The following is a 22,614-nucleotide window of genomic DNA, read 5'->3' as shown; positions in this document are numbered from 1 at the left end:
AATGACTGCAAGTAGCACATATATTTATAATATCTAAAATAGAATGAACTTTTTAGGATTGCTCAGAAAGACCTTTTACTATAGATATTAAAGAAACTCATCAGGGCATTTTTTATTGATTTTTCCCTATATGCAAATAGAATATTATGATTTGAGTCTGATTGCATCTGAAGAAGGAATTTATTAGCTTTAGGAATGCAAACTTTGGGATGTGAGGGTGATCTGGCTTCGACATCTGTCACCCCATTGATCGCCAGGGTTGATTCCACTGGTCTGGCAGGCTAGGCGGGTGTCCCCTTCCTCCCTCACCGCTCCAAGTGCATCCCTCCTGAAGCTGCGTGCTCTGGAAGAGGACGACCTTCCCCGATAGAGGAGGAGCGTTCTTTCGTCAAGGGTATACGAGTAGCTGCGCTCCCCTGCTAGAACCTCCAAACAAGCTCTCAAGGAATGCAAACGTTGTTAACTAGATGATGTGACAATTTAAATGGTGACAATTTAAAGTTATCAGTAAGATTATTTCTCCCCCCCCCCCCCCATATCACAGTATTGTTTTAAGGATTACAATAAAATATTTTAGGCCGAAAACTTCCTTAGTATCTTCTTCAAGTTTCTGAATTTCTTCTCTAGTTGTTATCACTGTCCCTTATCTGTGCTTTAAAAAATTTTTTTTTTCAACGTTTATTTATTTTTGGGACAGAGAGAGACAGAGCATGAACGGGGGAGGGTCAGAGAGAGGGAGACACAGAATTGGAAACAGGCTCCAGGCTCTGAGCCATCAGCCCAGAGCCTGACGCGGGGCTTGAACTCCCGGACCGCGAGATCATGACCTGGCTGAAGTCGGACGCTTAACCGACTGTGCCACCCAGGCGCTCCTATCTGTGCTTTTAATATATGAAATTTAACTGCACATATAGTTTGAATTGTTCTGAAAGGTATTTCTAAGGCTACAGAAATTTTTTCTTAATTAAAAGAGAGGATTGAATCAAACCAAAGTAGCACAAGACTTGAATACTGAAAAGTAAAAAAACATTGTGGAAAGAAATTAAGGAAGACCTACGTATATGGCGAAACATCCCTGTCATGGAATGGGGGACTCAATACTGTTAAGGTGGCAGTACTACCTTAACTGACCTACAGACTCAATCCTTCTTACACAATCCTTCTTACAATTTCAGCAGATTAAAAAAAAAGGTTTTTGTTTTTTTTTTTGTGGATTGACAAATGATTCTAAAATTCATATGGAAATGCAAGACACCCAAACAAGGCCAAACAATCTTGAAAAAAGGAGAAAAAGGTTGGAACCCTGATAATTTCTGATTTTAAAAGTTGCTACAAAACTTACTACAGAGCTACATAAACAAGACAGCGTGGTTCTGGCATAAAGATAGACATATGGACCGATGGAATAAAACTGAGAGTCCACAAGCACTTGTATTTGTGGTCAATTGATCTTTAACAAAGGTACTAATACAATTTGATGGGGGAGTGAATAGTCTTTTCCACACAGGGTAGTGGGACAGATGGATATCCACATACCAAAGAACAAAGTTGGATACTTAACTCAAATGCAAAAAATAACTCAGAAATGAATCGTGGATGTAAGAACTCTTAGAAGAAAATGTATTAGTAAATCTTTGTGACCTTGGATTAAGTAATGGTTTCTTACATAGAACTCTTTTTCAAAAAAGTTTTTAATGTTTATTTTTGGGAGACAGAGAGACAGAGCATGAGCAGGGGAGGGGCAGAGAGAGAGAGAGAGAGAGAGAGACAGAGAGAGAGAGAGAGAGAGAGAGAGAGACAGTCACAGGACCTGAAGCAGGCTCCAGGTTCTGAGCTGTCAGCACAGAACCTGACACGGGGCTCGGACTCATGAGCTGTGGGATCGTGACCTGAGCTGAAGTGGGACGCTAACTGACTGAGCCACCCAGGCGCCCTATTACATATGACTCTAAAAGCATATGCAACAAAAGAAAAAATAAATTGGACTTCATTAAAATTAATTAACTTTGTGCTTCTAAAGGCACCATCTAGGGGCACCTGGGTGGCTCAGTTAAGTGTCTGACTCTTGGTTTCAGCTCTGGTTTGTGGGTTTGAGCCCCATGCTGACAGTGCAGAGCCTGCATGGGATCCTCTCTCTCTGTTCCTCCCCTGCTCGTATACTGTGCACTCCCTCTCTCTCTCTTTTTTTCTTTCTCTCTCTCTCAAAATAAATAAACTTAAAGATAAAAGCACCATCTAAGAAAATGAAAAAATACAAAGCCTGTAGAATGGGAGAAAATATTTGCAAATTATATCTGTGATAAAGGCCTTCTATCTAGGATACAAAGAATTCTTAAAATTCAATAATAAAAAGACAACCCAACTAAAAATTGAACAGAGAAATTGAATATTTATCCAAATAAGTTACATAAATGAGCAAAAAACACATGAAAAATGCTCAGCATCCTTGGTCATTAGGGAAATGCAAATCAACACCACAATTAGATAACACTCCAAATAGGAGGGCTAAAGTTAAAAAGACACACAATAACAAGTGTTGACAATGATGTATGTGGAGAAATTGGAGCCCTTATACATTGCTGATGGAATTATAAATGATGCAGCCATTTAAGAAAAACAATTTGACACTTTCTTAAAAAGCTAAACGTAGAGTTACTATATGAGCCAACGGTTCCACTCATAAGTGTATGTATACCCATGAGAACTGAAAACAGGTGTTTAAACAAAAACTTACACATGAAAGCTCATAACAGCATTGTTAATTGCATCCATGAAGCAGAAAAAATCCAAATACTCACCAACTGATGAATGGATAAATAATACGATACATCTCCACAATGGAATATTATTTGGCAATACAAAGGAGAGCAGTGATACATGTTTACAACATAAGTGAACCTTGTAAATACTGTGCTAAGTGAAAGAAGCCAGACACAATCTAACATTCCATTGTTAGATTCTATTTATGTGAAATGTTCATAATAGTCAAATCCATAGAAACAAAGTAGATTAGTGGTTGCCAGGAGTTGGGGGTAGGGGAAATGGTGAATGACTGTTCATGGGTATAGAGTTACTTTTTGGGGGTGTTGAAGTGTTCTGAAATTAGTGATGATGATTATACACAAACCGCCAAATTACTCGCTTTAAAATGATGCATTTTGAGGGTCACCTGGCTGGCTTACCTGGAAGAGCATGTGACTCTTGATCTCGGGGTTTTGAGTTTGAGACCCACGTTGGGTGTAGAGGTTACTTAAATAAAACTTTAAAAAATGCCAAATTTTGAGTTATAGTTTACCCAGCTGCCCTGTCAGAGGAGGGCAGCAGACCCCCACTCCCTGCCCACCAACCCTGCTCTCTTGGGTTCTGAACCTGCCCACCCATAGCCACTTCCTGTCGCTCCTTCCCTCTGGAGTGAGGAGGGGACAGTGGGTATGAGCCCAGAGGGCAGGGGAGGATCGTACACATGGCCTCCGCTGCGTTGTGTGCAGTGACCCAGCACAGCTGTTGCCTCCTGGGGAAGAAAAAAAAAAAAGTATGTGAATTCTATCTCAATAGAGCTCTTATTTTAAGACAAAAAAGGATAATTTTATAAGTTTCTTAAAATACTTTTGTTTTAGATTTTAACTAAGATATAAGAGAGGAGTGAATACCTCTTCATACCCTTTATATCACAAACTGTGTGATCCTAGATGTTATAGATGTTAGAGTCTTGAAATACTAATAACTTGCTACCTTATCATCCAAATGAATATAAATGGGATTTTGAATTTACCTGTTCTGAACTTTCATGAATAACTTTGAATCTTTTTCCTAAGTATTATAGTATGATTGAGAAAAATAAGACATCTCCCTCCTTTTTAAAGAAAATATTTAAACTTAAATATTTCTATATATAAAAGAAATGTCATTGTGGTAAGAATTGAAAATAAATTGAATTCATGCTCACTTAAACATTTTTTTAATGTTTATTTTTGAGAGAGAGAGAGACAGACAGAGGGAGAGCAGGGGAGGGGCAGAGAGAGAGGGAGGCACAAAATCTGACCCAGTTTCCAGGCTGTGAGCTCTCAGCACAGAGCCCAACATGGGGCTCAAACTCATAAACTATGAGATCATGACCTGAGCCAAAGTCAGGTGCTTAACTGATTGATCACCCAGGCACCCCAAATTTATGCTCATTTTAAAGTGTAGTCGTGAAATAACATGCGTTGGTTTTTGTATTGACTAAGAATGATTAATCACAATATTCACAAATATCTGTGCTTTAAAATTAAGACTATTTATTTGATATTTTGATGTAAAAGGCAGAAAATAAGTGATGAAGAATAATTTTAGGGAATTTGTTTTCATAAGTTTAAGCCAATTTATTTTATATTTTAATACCCTTGTATATATCCCAAAGGTGGTTGATGAATGGATGACATTTGTGTGATTCAGCTTTTTCTCTTGATAATATTATTTTTAATGTCTAAGAAAACTTGTATTTAAAAAAAAGTTCTTTTTAACTTGGACTGTAAATATAGTGATTTAATTTAGAAGCCTCTTTTTCCTGACAAGTTTAATAATTTCTGTCCTTCTTTTCCTACAGGATCTGGAAATAGTATATTCCTATTTACATGGTATGGAAGCCTTATCAAACTTGAGAGAACACCAACTTAGGTAAGTCATTTTACAATTACTCATAATGGGATGTGGGAATTTTAGATAATCATTTATTATGGTTAGGAAGCAGGATTAAAGATAACTTATGAGGGACACCTGGGTGGCTCAGTCGGTTAAACATCTGGCTTCATCTCAGATCATGATCTTGAGGTTGACAAGTTTGAGCCCCGCATCGGGCTCCATGCTGACAGCTCAGAACCTGGAGCCTGCTTTGGATTCTGTGTCTCCCTCTCTCTCTGACCCTCCCCTGCTCATGCTCTCTCTCTGTCTCAAAAATAAATATAAACATTAAAAATTTTTTTTTAAAAAAAGATAACTTAAGAAAACTCTGCTTGATCTAACGTTTATACTTGGCCTTATAAGTTTACATCCACATAATAATTTTCTTTCATTTCTGCCATAGTGATATCCTTTCTTCCTCAGTATCCCACTCCCTGCTCCTCTTATCCAAAGGAATAAACCCCACTTGGTGAATCCCCCAAAAGGAATGTTATTTGCTGTCCTGGCAAATGATCTTGTTAGCGTTCAGGTACATAAGAAACCAGAACGTTTTTAACCATTCACAGAATGATTAGGTTCGTTATGTTATTATTATGTTTTGGTCTTTGTATGTAATATATTTATTGCATTAAGTTGACTGCCCTTTTTTGGAGACACATAAACATTTTATTGGTACTGTTGTGCAGTGCTACAGTAACCTCATTTATGGTTACCTGGGCTACATTAAAAGACGAAAAACATATAATCCAGTGATTTTACCTTAACTGGAACAGAAAATCAAGGACCTTGGGAAGCTGGATTGTACATAAACACTAGCTAGGACATGTGAAAAGGTTTTGTTTGCTCCAACTATAGCTGGTTTTGGTACCAGCAGTTTTTAGTTATTAAGGGAATACTTCTTCTATGTATTTTCCTCTTACTGTTTAAACACTAATTAATTTGCAAGCATGTCAATTTCATATTTAGTTGTTAATTGAAAAAAGTGTCAAGAGGATTGAATGCTTCTAAAATTTAATTTTTAATGAAATTCATTTAGATTAAAGTAGATTGCAGGTTAAGTGTTTAAAAATTCAAGTTTTATTGGAAAGGGCAAAACCATTGGGAATTTAGAAGATGGCTCAAATTAAAGCAAGAATAATTTCTAAAGTGTCTAACTTTCATTTTGTGTTTTTTTTGATGACAACTATCCTAAGAGAAAGTCATAGTGCTGTCTATTTAATTAAATGCAATTAATAAGCAAATATGAGTGGCACATTCCCATGTGTACACACATGGATAATATTTAAATAATATTTACACATATTGATTATATGTCTATAGTATGTGGTTATAAAATTAGGTAACAGGAACTCTGTATAATAGAATAAGGAAAATTTTAATACTTCTTATGGAAATTTTCAAAATTAGAAAAGTAAATAGTACATTGAAGTCCCATAAACCCATCACCCAGCTTTAGAACTATCAATTTTCCACTGTTTCAAAGGAAAATTTTGGTTAGAAAGAACTGATTAGTTCAGTGGTATAGTTTAGCCTATTGACACCTTAGAAGGTCTATTTTGGAGACCGTACAGTTTTGTTTGTTGGCACGAACTTACAGGGAAGGAGCTTTAAGATGTTTGTCTTATTCTGCTTATGTTGAAAAGCCATTTGTTTCTGACATTTATGGGAAACATCAACTGAATTTAACTTAAGTCCTTTTTTAGAACGAGATCAGTATATCAACATGGTTAATAACAACAAAAAAAGAGGTACAGATAAACCCACTGACTTAGATAAACTGTTTTATAATAGCTACCATTTCTAGGAAAACTAGATCTTATTTAGATATTTTAATTTCTTTGAATTTTATAAATAAAAGTTTTATTCCTGGGATTAACAGAGAACAGTTAAGACTTCCACATAATACAGAGTTGTCCAATTTTAGGAAGAAAAACAGCTCTTCGTCAAGATTTTGAAAGTTTGTATATTCAGTATTGGCTAATAGAACATTAGTCTTCTATGAGGGATGGGAGGGGCTCTCATTTATCTGAAAGCTTCAGCTTTATGCATTTTGTGGCCTATCCATTTGTAGGCAATAAAGTGATTCTGAGGGTTAATTGGCATGCAGTTAATTGTGTTGCTGTAAGATCACATATTCTATGCAATGTGCAGGTTTTCAAATCTTAAGAACTATATATTTTTTCAATACAATTTTATTTTTCTAATGTTTACTCCCTTAATCCACATGGGTAGAAGCAGTATATTTGCCAAAGGGGCAGAGGATGCTATAGTTAGGGGTGGAGGCCAAAAATCTGAAAAAGCAGAATAACTATCTGGGCCTATTCAGTGTTAGAAATAAGAGCCTGCTAAAATAAATAAATAAATAAATTCATATTCTTTAGCATTGTGGATAAGGGTAATTATTGTTATCTAAGCAGTGTTACTTATTTTTAAATGATTATTTATTTTGAGAGAGAGAGAGTGCACACGCACGAGTAGGGGAAGGGCAGAGAGAGAGAATCACAAGCAGGTTCCATGCTGTCAGCACGGAGCCTGAAGTGGGGTTCTGTCCCAAGAACCATGAGATCATGACCTGAGCCCAATCAAGAGTTGATGCTTAGCCGACTGAGCCACCCAGGCACCCCAAATAAACAGTTTTAGATCATTAAGAAACAACTAAATTATGCTTACTGTATTCTTGAGGAATTCAGGGAATATCAGTGTGCTTTTTATAAAACATTCTCCAGCAATGTTTAAAGACAAAACCATTTTTTTGTACTTTTTTTCATTTATTTACAACATTGTCTTATAGAAGATTGTATCATGGTTTTCTGAGAGCACTGGTTAAATTTATATATTCAGTCAACAATTATTGATTGTGTGCCTGCTATGTGCTGGACTTTGATGTAAGCCATGGAGATATAGCATTGATACCCTTGCAATCATGGAGGTTATATTCCTGGTTGGGCAGACAAGATTTAGGTAAATGAATCAATGTTTTATTCAGGTGTTAGTGTGTTCAGCATGGCGTGTAGCTGTACCCCAGCAGACTCCAAACCAAGTGTGGGTGATAGTCTTGTGAGGCTGAAGAAAAGACCCAGAGACATTGATGGAGACCTAAGTTTATTGAGGGAACTTATATAGAGGGAATCAGGAACGGCAGACTGGACAAAGCACCCACTGCTGGGATCCACATGCAGCAAGGTTGTATAGCGTAGCAACTTATGCTAACACCTGTCTGTAGCCCTTCCCCTCCTTGCGTGGCCAGCATTCCAAGGAGCTCAAAGCCCTGCCATTCAGACACTCTTTGTTACAAAGGAGATGCTTTTGGTTGGCCCCCTCTGGAGCCCCTGACCTTGAACTTTGAACAACACATTCTTCTACATATTCTGCTTGATAGCAATATAGAGGGAGGACTGGATCTTTGCATTCTCAAGATAGTGACTAACGGGCATTCAGGATGTGCTTGTACAAACAAGTCTTCTAGCATGTACCATATACTCCACCCAGGCATACCCTGGATGGCCAATACTTTCTTTATACGCTCTTGTTTCTCAATGTCCCTGGGGCCACGTATGCCGAGGTGCATTGCAACCAAATCCCACAGCAACAGCGTAGGCCATAGCTTCCAAATAATAGGAAAACACAAATGGCTAAGCAACTATAGAAAACATTTTGTCGGGGGAAGCCTGCAGTCACCAACAGGGAGAGTTCACCATATACACAATAGTTGGTCTTACTCTGTATGGCAGCTATGGTCTGGGCCCAGTTGGCAAATAGGTTCCCTATGCAGAATTTAAGGGTGAAAAGTCAAGCTGTTCAGTAGGCGCTGGAAGAGGCAAGTCATGATTGTCTAACAGAATGCGGGAGGTGGTGGTGTTCTGGGATCGCACTACCCCTGACTGATTTGGCTCCAGGTTTATAGTACCCAGTCGTTGGCCGCCCCTCTGTTACATGATGGGGCAAACCTGAAAAGGATAGTGGGGGTGTAACAGTGCTCTATAAGGTGGTTATGATAGTGTCCTTTCTTAATGAGAGGCTGGGGTTGTGTGCCTTCATTGTCTTCGGTGGAGTGGGGTGAAGAAATGGGGTGATGGTTAGGTCCTTTCCTATTCCTATTCCCCATTGGACCAAAAATCCAAACCACCGTGGACTTGTTTGCCATTTCCAGGGCCGTTTAATTATATGTTCCCCTGTAGGTAGATCTTGTGGCAAGGACAATAAAAGGTTACCTCGTGTTCCAACCTACAGCAGAGAACATCTTTCCTGCCTGCTGTCTACTTGCATTCTAAGGGTGACATCAGGTCCTTGAGTGAGTACAGTACAGGCACTGGACCGATTGGAATGTACCTGTTCATTTAATGTCCTACAGCTGTTGACAGGTGGCTTGTCCAGAGGGCCAGTGAATGGTTTCTTGTGGCAGTTGTTTTGACGGTCCACTCACACGTCCTGTCAGTCCAGCTGCAGTGGGATTGCGTGGTAGATGCAAATGCCAACGGGCGTCTTGAGTGCTGGCCCACTCTTACGCTTCATGTCCTATAAAGTGGGAGCCTTGGTCGATGTTGATGTCAGTGAACACCCCGTAGGCAGCACACAACTGTTCTGGACCAAGGACGGTAGCTTTCTGGTTAGCATGCTTGCTGGGGTGGGCTTGCAGGAGTCCTGAATAAGTGTCAGTATATATCAAAGAATAACAGCAGCCGTCAGGGAAGGGCAGGGGACTGATGCCATCTCTGGCGTCTCTGAAGAGGGTGCTGCCCCCTTGCTATCTGTCCAGTGTCTCTTGGCGAAGGTCATGGTCATTGCTGGACACAGGTTGAGCATTGTTAGTAGATGGTTACAATGTCTTTGTATGCCACGGTTAGCCCCAGTTCTTAGCAATGGCCCACAAGGTCCGTTGTCCTAGATGTCTTTTCATGTAGCAGGTGGTTACATCTTCTGTTGAGATATCTTCAAGGAGGCAGACGTGGGCCAACTCATGAGCCTGTTGATTACCAGGTGGGATGTGTGTCGTGTGCGCATCTACATGGTAAGCAGTGATGTTCATACCTCGTATGTGCTGGAGAATGTCCTTCCACATACCGTTGCCCCAGAGTGGGTGCCCTGCCACCACTCAGTCCTGTGCCTCCCATTGGAGAAGCCGCATGATCAGTTCTTTGTAGACTGTCCAGCTCTCTGTGCATATAACATGGGGTCAGTCTCAGGGAGCATCACCATTCAGGCTGCTCAAGGCTTGGCGCATTGACTTCTGTGTCAAGTTCTGGAGTCTATCCAGATATTTCCCGTTGAGAACTGGATGGCAGTGACCATCCAGGCACAGGTAGGCCCCTTGCTGCCATCAGTATACCAGGCGTGCTCAGGGATTGGTCAGTTTCCTTCCCACATAGGATGGCAGCTGTGATGGCTTTGCTGCCTCAGTTAATGGCTGCTTTTCAGAGGTGATGTAAGTTATGGGGCTGAGAATGGAGTGCAGCTTCTCACTAAGGGGGCTATTTGTCAAGGTACTGCATTGATGCAAGTAGGCATGGCATTTGGCTAGTGTGGGTCTGGGCACTGCCTGACTTGGGCTTTTGGAATGTATCCTTTAGCCATCCTGCTGTGGGATACTGAGTGTGAAGAGTTACTCGGATGCCTTTAGTTATGTCTTCTACTTGCTGTAAAGCCTGGTAATTAGCACAAAGCTCTTGTTCTAAAACACCAAGTCACATCTTGACTCCTTTCCATAATTGTGATCAGAAACCTAACAGTACTCATTTGTGCCCTTGCTGTTGACACAAGCTCCATGCAAACTCTTCTGGCTAACTGGCTCCATCCAGTTCATATGGCCGTCCCTGTGTAAGACCACTTAAGGCTTGGATCTGTTTACTAGCCATCTAGGCTTGTTGAAATGCTTGCCTTGTCTTTGAGGACTAATCCCATTGGGCTCCTTTTTAAATCAGTCTATAAATGTGCAGGAGCAATTGAGCCAGGCAAAAGATAAACTGATGCCCATATTCTAAGAGACCTATGAAAGTTTGCAAATGCTTTGGGGTGATGGGGTGTGGGATGTGCCTGTATTTAATCAGTACCTGTGGCAGAAACAACTTTTGTCTTCTCTGACCAGGTAAGACCAAAGTACTTACCAATAAGCCAGGGCCCTGTATTTTGTTTTTCTTGACTATTCATCCTTGACTTGTTAGGTGGGAAAGCAAGGCTGGTGTAGTGGTCTTCAAACTGTAAAAAGACTCAGACGTTAACATTATATCATTAATGTAATGAAACAAAGACTGCCTCTGGAATTGCCTGACAACTTAGGTCGCTGGCCACCATGCTGTGCCGGATCGAGGGGCTCTATCAATACCCCTGTGGTAGGGTGATGAATGCCTGTTGTTCTCCTTCCCAGATGAAAGAGAATTGTTCTTGGCTTTCTGGAACTCTGGGAATATCGAAAAAGGCATTAGCCAGGTCTAACACATCATGGTATGTACCCAGAACTTCAACAAGAGACACGTTGGGCACAGTTGCATGAAGAGGGGGTACCACCTTGTTCTCTATGATCCACAGTCATTCTCTGTGTTCCATCTGGTTTCTTTACAGACAGATAAGACTTTTATATCGACTGTGAGTTGGTCATGTAATGCCCACCTTGGCTAATTCCTTAATTGTGCCTGTGGTTTCTTCGTGGCCTCCTGGGAGGGAATATTGTTTAATTGCCATTACCCTCTGTGAGACAGGTAGTATTACAAGCGTCCATTTTGCATCTCCTCTTGTTTGTTTGACCAAGCACACTCTCAATTTGAATTCCCCTGCAGTAGTTTGTAATGTTAGTCCTGAGAGGACATCCATTCCTAGAATGTATTTGGGTATTGGGGCTGTATACACCGAATAGGGTTTTGGTGGGCGTTATCCTGTCTGCAGTTAGTACAACCTACTTCATTTGGATGACACCAGCCCCCTACCCATCGATGGCAGAGATGGGCCCTTGAAAGTGGTTGTTTCCATAAAGGAGAGTAAATTTGGCACCAGTATCAACCAGAGCTAAAATGGTCTGTTTGTTTCTTTTAGACCAATATGTGGTGAGTTTTACCTGTGGCCTCTGGTCCCCATATACCCTGATGGCAGCAGTCGAACCGCAATCCATGTCCTTTGCCTCTTTCCTAGTTCATAGAGAAGGGGCCTGCCATCCTCCCTCTGAGGGTGCCCTTGGCTATATCTGCACCTCCTTTGCTGTTCGGGATTAAATTTCTGCCAGAGCCCGACACGGACTTCATTGAATTATTTGTCTGCTTTCTTAAAGGGGGTCCCCACTGCCCTGAGGTCTCACTACATCTGGCAACAGGTAACATGCATAGGCCCCTTCTTTGTTTCTTCTCCTGTGAGTCCTTTGGCTTCATTCCTGCCTTTTGGATACCTCTTTTCTGATCTTTTCTGTTTCCCCTTGACCTGTGGCAGCTTGCCCAACCCATGATACAGGCTGTCCCATTAGGGGTTCAAGATGGACACAAGTGCCCTCTACCAGTGACTGGGGGCAGACTGTAACATATATCTTTAATATCCATGGCAAACGGTTAATTATCAGGATCTCTGTGGTGTTCAGCATAGACAGTTTGTTTCATCCCCAGCTCTTGTAGGATATGCTGGAGCTCTTCCATATTTTGCCATTGTAAAGGGGAGGTCAGTACACCCCCCCCACCCCCCCCCCCCACCCCCCCGCGCCTTGCTAGGCCAAGCTAATTTACAGCCCTGTACCACCGAGGAGAGTAAAAGGGTAACGTGACCTTTACTGACGGCGCTGGTGGGGATGCTGCTGTAAAACAAGGTGTGTGGTAATGAACACCGTCTTGGATGTTTCCGGCTGAAAGCAAACGGCCTTCAGTGCCCACGTCCCACATACGGAGCAACGATGCCACCATGGGTTCCCTTCCTTCATATCTGAATTTATCCCCCAATTCTGCTACTTCAGTATCCGCCAGTGCTCAGGCACCGGCAGGTTCTGGGTTCCACACTCCATGGGCATGACTGCTCTGCTTTCATCTTGGTTGTTAATAATAGGCTGAGCCAAGAGAATGGGGATTTTTATGGGCTTGTTCTAATTCGTCTGTTCCTCAGTAGAACTCTAGTTGTGTCCTACAACTTGGGATCCCAGGCCGGCTAAGAGATAACTGCCGGACTCGTTTGCCGGGCAATTTACCACCCTTCAGTTGGGTGTACCAACAGTTATTAATTTAACATCTTGTTCCCTCAAGCAGATTATCAAGGTCTCTGCGGTTTCATTTGTGTTAATCTAGCTTTCCTCTTTAAATGCAGTTTCTTCTGTCGTTGGCATAACTTTCTTCACGACAGCTATGTGGGCAGCCATTAGGAGGGGTCACTCAACTGTGGCAGCAGCCACTTGACCATTCATCCTTTTCTTAGTCAAATTAATCTTGGTCAATATTTCCTCTAGACCCTTAGGTATTTTCAGGGGCATCCCTATACTCATGTGGTGGGCTTGTCCATCAAAGATAAGGCTATAGGGCTCCACGTAGGTGTGGATGGCCAACCTGGGTTTTCCCCTGCAAATTTCCCTATTCCCTTTTCCCACATCTTGGTGCTCATGGGTTTTTTTTCCTGGCTTCCTGGCTGGCTCACCAGTTGTGTGATCATACCCCAGCACACTCTAAGTCAGGGGTGGGTGATTGTTCTGTGAGGCAGAAGAAATGACCTAGAGATAGCCAGTGAGACATAGGTTTATTGGGGAAATATACGATAGGGAGTCCAGAAGTGACAGACTGGACACAAAGCATCTTGTTGCAGGGATATACATGCAGCAAGCTTTTATACTGTAGCAACTAGCCTAGCAACTATCTGTAGCCCTTCCCCTCCCTGCATGGCCAGTGTTCCAAGGAGCTCAAGGCCTGTCATCCAGACATTCTTTGTTACAAAGGAGATGTTCCTGGTCAGCCACTCCCTGAGACCCTGACCTTGAACCCTGAATAACATGTTCTTCTGCATATTCTGCTTGATGGGAACACAGAGGGAGGATGAGATTTCCACATTCACAAGATAGTGATTAACAGGGGCATTCAGAGTGTGCTTGTACAAACAAGTCTTCCATCACTTACCATACATATGGCAAGAATGGGTGCTGGGCTGCTTTGACTTTGTAGTCAAAGGAAGTAACATTTGAGTCGTTGCAGCTGTGCAGAAATCTCTGCAGTGTATTGATGCCCCAGATGCCTGGCCATGGGAACAGTCTTGGTGCATGAAGGCACCAAGGATAAGGAGTTTGGATTTCTTCCAAAGGTAGCAGAGATTAAGAACAGAGGTGTGAGATGATCTGAGTTAGAAAGATTTCTCTGGAAGCCATGTGGAGAATAGACAAGAGATGTGCAAAAGTAGAAGCAGAAATCTACATTTGTAGACTCGGTCAGTTTGAGAGGATATATTTTGGAAACAGATGCTGGCAGAAAGATGGGATATGAAGAAAAGGGAGGAGTCGAGGATAATGATTCCAAGGTTTTTGGCCTAAACAATTGGGTACCGATGGTGGAAAGGCAAATTTTGGAGAAGAAATTTAAGATCTCTTTGGGCAGTTTGAACATGAAATGGCAAGTACACAGCCAGTGGCTAGTTTAGTGGGCATTTAGATGAGTGGATATCATGGTGAGAGATTAGGTGTGGGGCATTGTTTTGGAAGTCATCAGTTTATAAATTAAATTTAAAATCACAGAACGTATGAAATTACACGGTGCAGAGAAGAAGAGAGCTGATAACACTCAAAAGTCAGGTACAGGAATGGAATGGGAGGAGAATCCAAAGGAGACAGAAAAAATGACCAAGAAGTTAAGAGGAAAATCAGGAGACCGAAGACAGGAAGCCTCTGAGAAGATGACAGTGTAAGGAAAAAAGGAGTCATCGAATGTTCCTGAGAAGTGGAATTAAGATAACACAGAGAATGCTAATAACTTTTAGAGCCTATGCATTTTCAGGGAGCAAATGGTGGAGGAGTGATAAGAAGGTGAGAAAATAGAGGTAGAATATATAGACAGTCTAAGTGGAGAATTTCTGTCATGGGTAAAGCAAAATGTGGATAATAGCTGGAGGGGAGGATATATGGTCAAGAGAGGTGTCCCCCTCCCCCACACAATAGGTGAAGCTGATGTGTTTATATTTATATATGTAAATGTTTTTATGTTTATTTTTGAGAGAGAGAGAGCATAAGTGGGGGAGGAGCAGAGAGAAAGGGAGACACAGAATCTGAAGCAGGCTCCAGGCTCTGAGCTGTCAGCACAGAGCGCGATGCGGGGCTCAAATCCATGAGCTGCAAGATCGTGACCAGAGCCAAAGTCAGAGGCTTAACTGACTGAGCCACCCAGGCGCCACAGATGTGTTTATATATTAAAGGAAGTGGTTCAGGAGAGAGGTAGAAATGGATGGTGATGTTGGAGATGGAGGTAAGCCTGAAGGAATGCAGGGTCTACTGTAGGAGAAGGAAAGATCCAGAGAAGAGGTTAGGGCAAGGATTCTTTCGTTTTTACAGGAAATAAGGCAGAGCTGTTATGTAATAGAAGACCAGGTATTTTTAGGCCTATCACTTGTGATTCTTATCCTTTCTTATGAAGAATTGGTGTGATTCAGTCTATTAAAAAAAACTATATATATTAATGATGTGCATTCAAGGTTTGATGTCTCCTGGAGTTAAGTGATACTCTGTTGGAATGTTTCAAGTAAGGGTTTGAGAGGACCTGTAAAGTTAAGGTGGTGGAGTAAGAAGAACAAGGAAAAGAATATCCAAGAGAGTTGTTTTCAAGTGAAAAATCAAGAGTATGTGGTGTTTATTGGATTTAGCAACAGGAAAGATGGCTATAGGCTAATACCAGTGTTGCACAAACTGCGGACCACTAGCCCATTGACCAAAATGGAAGTGCTGTTGAACTAATCAGTTTTATGGCCGATTTTTTATTTGCTAGTTTCTTCGTAAGTAGGAATAGTCATTTTCTCTTTTGCATTTCTGTATTTTTTGGAAATTTTACTTGGGGTTAATATAATAGGATGTTTCCTGAAGATGCTGTTCTTATGGTAATTTTGAATGTTTAAACATTTATTCATATTTTCCATAATTTCTGTAATTTTTTCCTTAAGAATGAATCAGCCAAAATAAATCTTAAAGTTATAAAGCCTTCCGTTAGTCGTTAGTCATGAAAATACTGAGTTAATAAAAACCTACTTTTGTCTGAAATTACATGCTGTTAAGTAACATCAGCATGAATGACATTATCATTTTTTAAATTAAGAGCTCTCCTTTCTGATTTTTAGGTTATTTCTCATTTTCTGCTTACTTCAGAGAACATTAATTTGTCCACATGTCATTTACAAAGTGTAAAACACATACAATTTTGTTCCCTATACAATAAACATGACAAAATTGACATATAACAAACTTTTTTCTAGCATCTCTTTACCAGATTTTATTTTATTTTGTTCACCTAGGTACCAAAAATGTGTGTCTTGAGGCTAATAAATGATTGTGACAGTTCATATGCAGTAATCTTAACTTTTTAGACTACATGTCTCTTTTATGTTTTTAAACTATTAGTATGTTTTTTCATGAGGTATGTCGAACTCATGTCTATTTTTTTTTTTTTTTACAGGTTAATGTGCGAAACTGTGAGATATGAAAGACATGAAGCGAATGAAGTTTTATACTAGTAGGTGTTTCCTTTCTCTTTGTATAGTGGATACTGCAGCAACTAAATAATTTCCTTAAAGTATCATAGAAGTGTTAGTAACGGCTAAGTCATCGTTACCTTAATTTTGCATTAACTCATTTTTTTGTAGTTTAGAAACGTAAAACATTGCAACTACTACCTGTCATAAAGGAAAAGCTTACAGTCCTTTGCTAAGTTCACATCTATACCCATATATCTCTCACTTGTGTTTCAGAGATGTTATTTCATATTATGGAGTATTTTGACATTTTTATCTTTATGAAATAAGAAACAGTATAGTATTTCAAACAGAACAAAATACATATTCCTACAACCACACCAAATGAGGTGTAGTGATAGCATAAATGTCATATTTTAGTTTATAATTCTTTCAGAAATAGGAAAATAGCCTGCCCACATCCCTTTGGGCATAGTTTGTCCTAGAAATAATACTGATATTTCTTTCAAGATGTATAACATTACCTTGAAAAAATGACAATTTTTTTTAAAGAATGTAACAAGCATATAGTAGATAAATATTATTGTATTAAGGATATATAAACTGGATTACTGGGCATATTATTTTATGTTTGCCATGACTCACTGTTGTTCTGTTGACTTTGTTTTTCAAAACACTTATTAAATACATAATTACTGCTTTCCATACGTATTATAGGGAATATTTATTGAAATAAATAAAATCCAGCTTCTCCCCTTAAGGAGGGTAAAATTATAGTATCTTGAAGGGGGCAGAAATAGAATAAAAGGAAAACAACAACAACAACAACAAAAAGTAACCAACCAAAATAACTGAGAATACAGCTAGGTACTGAGGGATGGAGAAGTACAGGGGAAGCCTTGAGGTAAACGGGGAGAGTCACAGAGATGCGGCCCTCTGAACTAGGTCTCAAAAGCGTATCTGGTGGTCTAGAGAGATTTTCCTGGCAGAAGGAGCAGCGTAAGTGTGGGGATACAGAGAGGGAAGGGGCCTGGTCTGATGTTTTGAATATTATGGCAAGTTTAGGGCAACTGACATGCGGTGTACGTCAAGAGGACAAATCAAGAGTCAGGCTGCAACCATGTTTGCCTGTGAATGTGTTGTTAAAAATACCGGTCGTGATTCTTTAGGCCATTGGAAATGAGTTTTTCCTCCTCCTAAATCACATTGTGTGATGGAGATTTATAAATGCTCACAATATTGGAGACAGTAGTATGATGGACCCTATGTACGCATCATCCAACATTGTTACTGCTGGCCAGTTATGTTCCATCTCTTATTCCTGCTTCCACCTTCTACTGGATTATTTTAAGTAAATCCAGACATTTCAATTCATCCATATTTTTTATTTTGTTATGTATCTTTATCTTTAAAATATAAAGACTTAAAAAAAATCTTAACCAACAATATTATCACCAAACCTTAAGAAATAGTTCTTTAATATCTTGAAAATATTCAAAATCTCTTTGTCTCAAAAAATCTTTTTTTACAGTTTGTTTATTGGTTGATACTTTTCTTAAGTCTCTCTCTCTTTTTTAATGTTTTTATTTATTTTTGAGAGAGAGAGTGAGTGAGCGAGCGGGAGAGGGGCAGAGAGAGAGGGAGACACAGAATCCGAAGCAGGCTCCAGTCTCTGAGCTGTCAGCACAGAGTCCAACGTGGGGCTCGAACTCACGATCCACAAGATCATGCATGACCTGGCCGGAAGTCAGATGCTTAACCAACTGAGCCACCCAGGCGCCCCACTCTTTAGTCTCTTTTAATCTGTAGCTAGGTTGCCAGTTTTCAAGCAGCAAAATGATGTGACCAAATGCCTCCCCATTCTTCCTCTCAAAGATGATACTTGAAAATACAAAGGTGAATTTGATTGAGTGGCTGGGCAGGGAGATTAGTGAGAAGACAGTTGAAGTAACATGAGGGCGTGATGCTTGAACTGAGGCCAACTGAAAGAATGGGGCAGTCAGAGATGGAGTTTAGAAAGAAGATGCAGGTGGAGCTGATCTAGGATGTAAAGTTATAACTTCTGAAACTCTGACATCTAGGGGCTGTTTAACAGGCAATTGTAAATATCCAGTCTAGAGCTTAAAAGAATGTACATCAAATGTAGAAGAATAGTGACCAGGATATATTTGCTAATGAGAAAACTTAACAAGAGGCAAAGCCCTTACCGTATTTATTCTTGAAGAATTCAAGATATAAATATCTTAGAATATTTGTTTCTTTTAGGAGCAATTAGAAGCTATCAGTGGAATGGGTGCACAGATATCAGGGTTGGAAACCTCTGATGAATAGTGTTAACATTCATTGAAGAAGTTCTAGTGGCAGTAAGTGACAAACTTTCTATTAATTTGTCCTCCTTTAAAACATGGTTTTGGTAGTAATGATGGTGAGGTAATAGCAAACATTTAAACAAGTACTTCCTGTGTCCCACATGCTCTAATAAGTGCTTCATATGCATTATTATACTTGTTCCTTATAGCTGACTTGTGGGGTAGCTGTTATCATCAACCCAGTTTTACACATGAAGGGATTGAGGCTTTCAGAGGCTAAGGAACTTGCTAAAGTCTCATTGCTGAAAGTGTGATATGGATTTGAGCCTGGACATTGTAATTCTGCCATGTTAGCTGTTACGCCAATCACCAACTTTTTTTCTGGCCTTTTTCATGCCATCATAAGAATGGCACCATAAAACAAGGATATTTCTTGTGTGCAAGTTAGTACAAGCACATCATCTCTCCCTGCTGCCGGCTCCCTCAGGGGTGATGAAACCCACCTTCAGTTCTACCTACATTATTCTGAGTCCCTAATAATTCTTACATACAGTTCATTTAAAGTGAAGTTTACAGTGTCTTTAAATATATCTGAGTTTTTTTTTTAAGTCAGTTTAGACAGTAAATGTGAGCTATGCTTGCTGATAATGCAAAGCCATGTGTTAGATAACCCTAAATTGATTGCATTAGGCTAGAGTTTGTACATAAAGTTGATTGTAGCAGTTGCTTATTTTTGACTAGTTAGAATTAGGTGACAGTGTTAGTGAGCAGTGAAAGTCTTTAGATACTCAGGAGATCATGATTTTGTAAGACCAGAAATTCACAGAGACTTATTGTAGATCACTTAATCAGATTCCTAGTAATTGGCCAATCTTGTGATGAAGGGTAATTGCAGCATTTTCTTCTGTAACCCTTGAAGAGACATGTTCCTGCTCTTACCAATTTGTGTAAATGCAGCTTTGAAAATTAAAGAACACTTGTATTTGTGGTGTATATAAGTCTGTGATAATTTAATAATACTGTCCCTCTTTTTGGGACCTGTTATTAACTCATGAGGGACATGACTTGTCTGTTCTTGGTCTCCCTTGGGCTTCAAGAATAGTCTAGTCAGACTATCAAAGACTTCTAGAGTATGGTTTTATGATCAAGAGATGAGTATTTTTTTTTCCTTATTATGTTTGTGTACTGGTAACTTCTAAGTCTATGGCTTTAATCATTCACCAGGTAAATGTAATAGTCTTTTGATCCAACTCTGTACCTCATTTTCTTATCTATGAAATGGAAACAATAATATTAGTACCTACCCTTTAGTGTTGGTGTTAGGATAATATCAGTACTATGTGTAAAACATGTAGAGCATTGCATACATAATAAGTGTATAAAAATGCTATCATTGTCATCAGTGTTTTGATAATTTACATTTTGGTCTCCCAATTTTTTAGCTGCTTTAAACTTTTGTTTGAAGGAATTGTGGTAGTGATGTCTAACTCCCATGGTGTTCCTGTTTTAGCATAAACCAACAGGATGACAAAAATACCGCTTTAAGATGTATCAAGGTTAGGGGGAGATTTGTGGTTCTGATAAATTTGAATTTGTAAAAATTTAGAATTTGACCACTTAGAATTCAATATTGGTACTAGAAAGAGAGATAAAAGTCGTTGAACTTAGTACAGTGGATGAGACTATCAAGTAATTTCTGCCTTCCTTTCACATGTTATCTACTATGTGCTAGCTATTTTGCTTGCTTAGGAGTACCAAGTTGCACGATGTAAATTCCTAACCTGAGGAACTTTAGGGATATTTTTGCCTGAAGAATTTAAGAAATGAGATAAGCAATATGTCCTTTCAGCTTCAGTTTTTCTTTAGGGGCCAGCCATCCTCACGATTTCAGTTTAATTTATAGTTACATTTGAAGTGCTGAAAACCTTTGGATCAGAAACTCAACCATTATAGTTTTTTAGAAGTGGGCACGTGCACCCCCACACCCATGTGACAAATATGTGTAACGGTATTTCTGTGCTAACTTTCCACATACATGTCTGTCTGAATGCTTTGGTTTCCAAAAGAGTTTGTGTAGCATTTTGTTAGGAGGTTTACCTTTCTTTATTGCAGGAGAGGAAATTGTTCCTCCATTGAAAACAAAACAAAACAAAACAAAAAGCTGCATTGAGGCTTATCCAGTCTTTTTAAAGCATTTTTTATTGAAATCTGTAAATGTGCAATTTAAAACTTCAAGCCTCAGCTGCAGCCCTCATTGCTTGTAGCAGCCTTTTCATTTATTGACTTGGTTTCCTGTTTTCACAGCAGCTATCCTGAATTGTCACTTCTCTGCAAGGCCGCCAGCCCACTGCTGTCCCCTTCGTTCCTTCCCACTCCTCCTCTAGAGACTTTGCTTTAGGCTTTACTTTCTGTTCTCAAATACCCCGTTTATGTGTGGCCACATGTGTCTCCTGACTCACCCATCCCTCCAGGGCTGCAGGGAGAGGTGTCTGGTTTCCTGAACAGTGTGGTTATTCCTGTTCCCTCCTGTGCTTGTGGCCTCTCCTCCTGCCCCCTTTCCTGCAGACTCTAAGTGTGTCTTCCATCTTTAAGAAAGTTCTCCTTTGGAGGTGCCGGGGGGCGGGGGGGGGGGGGGTGCTCAGTTGGTTAAGTATCCAACTCTTGATTTCAGCTCAGGTCACGATGCCATGGTCTGTGGGATTCAGCTCCGCATTGGGCTCTGTGCTGACAGTGTGGAGCCTGCTTGGGATTCTGTCCCCCTCTTGCCACCCCCCCCCCCCATGTGCTCTCTCTCTCTCTCAAAATAAACAAATAAACATTAAAAAAAAAACTGGTAAGCAAAAATACATTGTTTAAAAAAAAGTTCTCCTTTGACTCTTTGGCCCATATCCAATTCTTGTACTGCTTTTTCCTTCCAGATGTGGCCAGGCTTTTATTTTATTATATTATTATTTTTATTTACCTTACTCATCTACCTACGTTGCTTTAGCTCCTTAAAAAAGAAAAAAAGAAAGAAACAAAATACTTAAAATCGCCTTTCTTTCCCAGCAAGATATAATCATAATTTTTAAGTATCCTCCTTGTCCATGTGTCCCTCATTTCTCTTACTTGTATGTGTGTATGGAGAAAATTTTGAAACCTAAGATGTTCATTTACATGAAGAAATTATATTTTTAAAGAATTAGTCTTTGCATAGGACTGTAGAACAAGGATGTTTAGCCACCAAGCTTGGCATGTTATGAGGTATACATGTGCTGTAGGTAAATATGAAAATTCAAATACACGCTTGCACGTACACATCTACCCACGCGTAGATGTACTTGAGAAGATTGTTTTATATACACATGGTAATACTGTAAGGCTTCATAGCAATAATATTTTCATATTTACTATCGGTCTTTAAATTAAAATCTTTTATATTTGTGGTGAATGGAAGAGTAAATAAGAGCATTTTAGAAATTATTTAATTTGTAAACTCTGTCAGGGCAGGCCCTGTGTGTGTGTTTCAGGTTTACATTTGCTATGCCTAGTACAGAAGTTTTCATTAGTCTGTTCGCTCTTATTTTTTGAATTCATTTTAAAGGAAGATACTCCGTTTTCAAAGGAAGATGAGCCAATAAAGACCTTCATTGTGGTCTAATTTTGTAATAAAAGAGCTGACAGCACTAGGTGTTAGATTCTTTGTATCAATTTTTTTGCAAAACTACTTAGTGAATAAAACCCTCTGAACTCTCAAATTTAGCGATTTAAAGAAATATATAGTCAATAAATTGGGCTTAATTATTTCATATGCATTCTGTTAAGTACGAGTTAGTGGTAGTTTTCCAGAGTCATTTTTTTTTTCAGATTTGGCTGCTCTTCTAAATTTGATAAATTGTTTCTTGAGCCCTTGAATATATCCCTCTACCCTCAGTATAGCTGAATGACTGATTGATGTATTGTAATAAATATGTAATCTGCACTGACATTTTTCCTTTCAGTCAAAAAAAGAAGTGTTTTGAATAACTTAATGGCTCCCAAGACATCACTCCTTCATTTC

At 39.7% G+C, this 22,614-nt stretch overlaps 1 protein-coding gene across 7 annotated transcripts in view; it reads left to right on the top strand.

Annotated features, from left to right (window-relative positions):
* The window catches only part of RAPGEF2 (Rap guanine nucleotide exchange factor 2), a 249,602-nt gene that overhangs the window by 70,296 nt on the left and 156,692 nt on the right, over positions 1-22,614 (top strand). For all 7 annotated transcript variants that reach the window (XM_047855792.1, XM_047855793.1, XM_047855794.1 and 4 more), the window contains exons 2-3: positions 4,586-4,656; positions 16,251-16,307. In XM_047855792.1, coding sequence (XP_047711748.1) covers positions 4,586-4,656; positions 16,251-16,307 — 128 coding nt within the window. The remainder of the gene's footprint in view (positions 1-4,585; positions 4,657-16,250; positions 16,308-22,614) is intronic.

This window comes from Prionailurus viverrinus, chromosome B1 (assembly GCF_022837055.1).
Source record: "Prionailurus viverrinus isolate Anna chromosome B1, UM_Priviv_1.0, whole genome shotgun sequence".
Taxonomy (NCBI): Eukaryota; Metazoa; Chordata; class Mammalia; order Carnivora; family Felidae; genus Prionailurus; species Prionailurus viverrinus.
The sequence above is the reverse complement of the archived record's forward strand: the minus strand, read 5'-3'. Positions and strand labels throughout refer to the sequence as shown.